This window comes from Austrofundulus limnaeus, unplaced genomic scaffold, assembly GCF_001266775.1.
Source record: "Austrofundulus limnaeus strain Quisiro unplaced genomic scaffold, Austrofundulus_limnaeus-1.0 Scaffold539, whole genome shotgun sequence".
Lineage (NCBI taxonomy): Eukaryota > Metazoa > Chordata > Actinopteri > Cyprinodontiformes > Rivulidae > Austrofundulus > Austrofundulus limnaeus.
The window spans coordinates 292,854-294,454 of NW_013952941.1; the positions used below are offsets into that span (position 1 = coordinate 292,854).

Here is a 1,601-nt window from a genome sequence, read left to right on the forward strand (position 1 = left end):
TCCTCTGGGCTGTGTCTCCAAGCTGAGCTTCCTCATCAAGGAGCACACCTCCCCACCCCCCACACCCCGCCTGTGACTCCAGCAGGCTCTTGGCAGCAACAAAGCAAACAACTGGTGAAACCGAAAATGAAATTGAAACTGTCTGCTGAGCTCCTTACACTACTTCTCACTCAGTGAAGCCCTTTTCAGATTCAAAATACTAATATCTTTTAGGAAATGTATTTTCAGATGCCAAGTAAACTACGCTGAGCTTCCGCAACATAGCGCATGCTGAAATGGGCACGGAGGTACTAAGAGAGACAGAGGCCAATTTCAAGGCGTTTAGAAAAGGAAGTGATGAGAAAACAAGTTTAATTTCTATTTAAACAAAAAAACTGCCTATAACAACTAAAGCTGATAAATATGCTCTATGCAGAGTTGTTTTTATAAACACCATAGTGTGTCACATTGTTGATATAATATGATGTTTTGTTTTGTTTTTCCTCATCTTCCCTTGTGTGGTTTTTAGTTTTTTTTTTTAGGGTTGCGCCTCCTCATGATGTCTTCATGAAGATGATCCTTGCTTTGTGCAGGGTCTGTGGCTGCATAACCCAGGGCACCTGTTCTCCGATGTTTATGTTCTTTCTTCTTCTGAATGGGTGTTCTAATTTCATTGTGCTCTGTACAATGACAATAAAGGTCTATTTAATCTAATCTAATCTAATCGTGACACTTTACTATGGTATAGAATTTAAATATATGCCTGAGAAACACATAATATTGCCCCTTTAATTATTTATTCCAAACAAACAAGAACAGAAATTAGTTTCCTTCCTCAGTGCAGGAGCTTTCATCTAGTTTTATTTGGAGTGTAAAAATGATTTGTAGGTCTACTTACATATGCCAAATTAGGAAATAAAATTGTAAGTATGCTAAATGCATTTGATTGAAATAACTTAATCAGTATTGGTTTGCAGATCTTTTTTAGAATGAGACGTGTTCGGGTCTGGCTCGACTAACCCTGAACTGCTGCTCCTGTTTGAAAAAGATGTGTGCACTTTTCCTCCTTGTTTAATTGTTTGATGTGTAAACCCAAACTGATTTGGACTGTAGTGCATTAAAAGGTTCTGTAAGTGAGAGGTGAAACTTCCTGTTGTAGGATGAAGAGTTCCTCCAGAGGAAAGGAAAGACTGTGAGAGCCGTTCTGGATGTGTTTGTAAGCATTGTCATTTATGCTGATCGTTCTAAACAAAGTCACACAGATAGTCATGAAAATTACAGATTGTGTAGGTAAACYTGTATGTTAAAGGACAGACTGTGTGTGTTGTTTTGCAGGAAGTGTACAAACCTCAGAGGAAGTACAGAAGGCAGAGAGATGCAGGACAGCTACTGGATGAAGAGTCCAGGGTCCACTCTACTCTGCTGGAATATGGCCGGTAACATCTCATCCCGTGTGTGTGTGTGTGTGTGTGTGTGTGTGTGTGTGTGTGTGTGTGTGTGTTAACTTTTTAGCACGTTCAGTCCCCAAATGCAAATTACAGGTGCCGAAGACTGGTTCTAATATGGTGGAACTCCAGTTTTGGGTTGGGTATTAGATTTAGGACTAAGGTGTGAATTGAGTT

General features: G+C 39.8%; 1 protein-coding gene across 2 annotated transcripts in view; it reads left to right on the forward strand.

Moving 5' to 3' along the window:
- ccdc93 (CCC complex scaffolding subunit CCDC93) overlaps positions 1–1,601 on the forward strand; it is a gene marked incomplete at both ends in the record, with an annotated part of 39,987 nt that overhangs the window by 2,688 nt on the left and 35,698 nt on the right. For both annotated transcript variants that reach the window (XM_014026275.1, XM_014026276.1), the window contains 2 exon segments: positions 1,139–1,195; positions 1,315–1,415. In XM_014026275.1, the coding sequence (XP_013881729.1) occupies positions 1,139–1,195; positions 1,315–1,415 (158 nt within the window).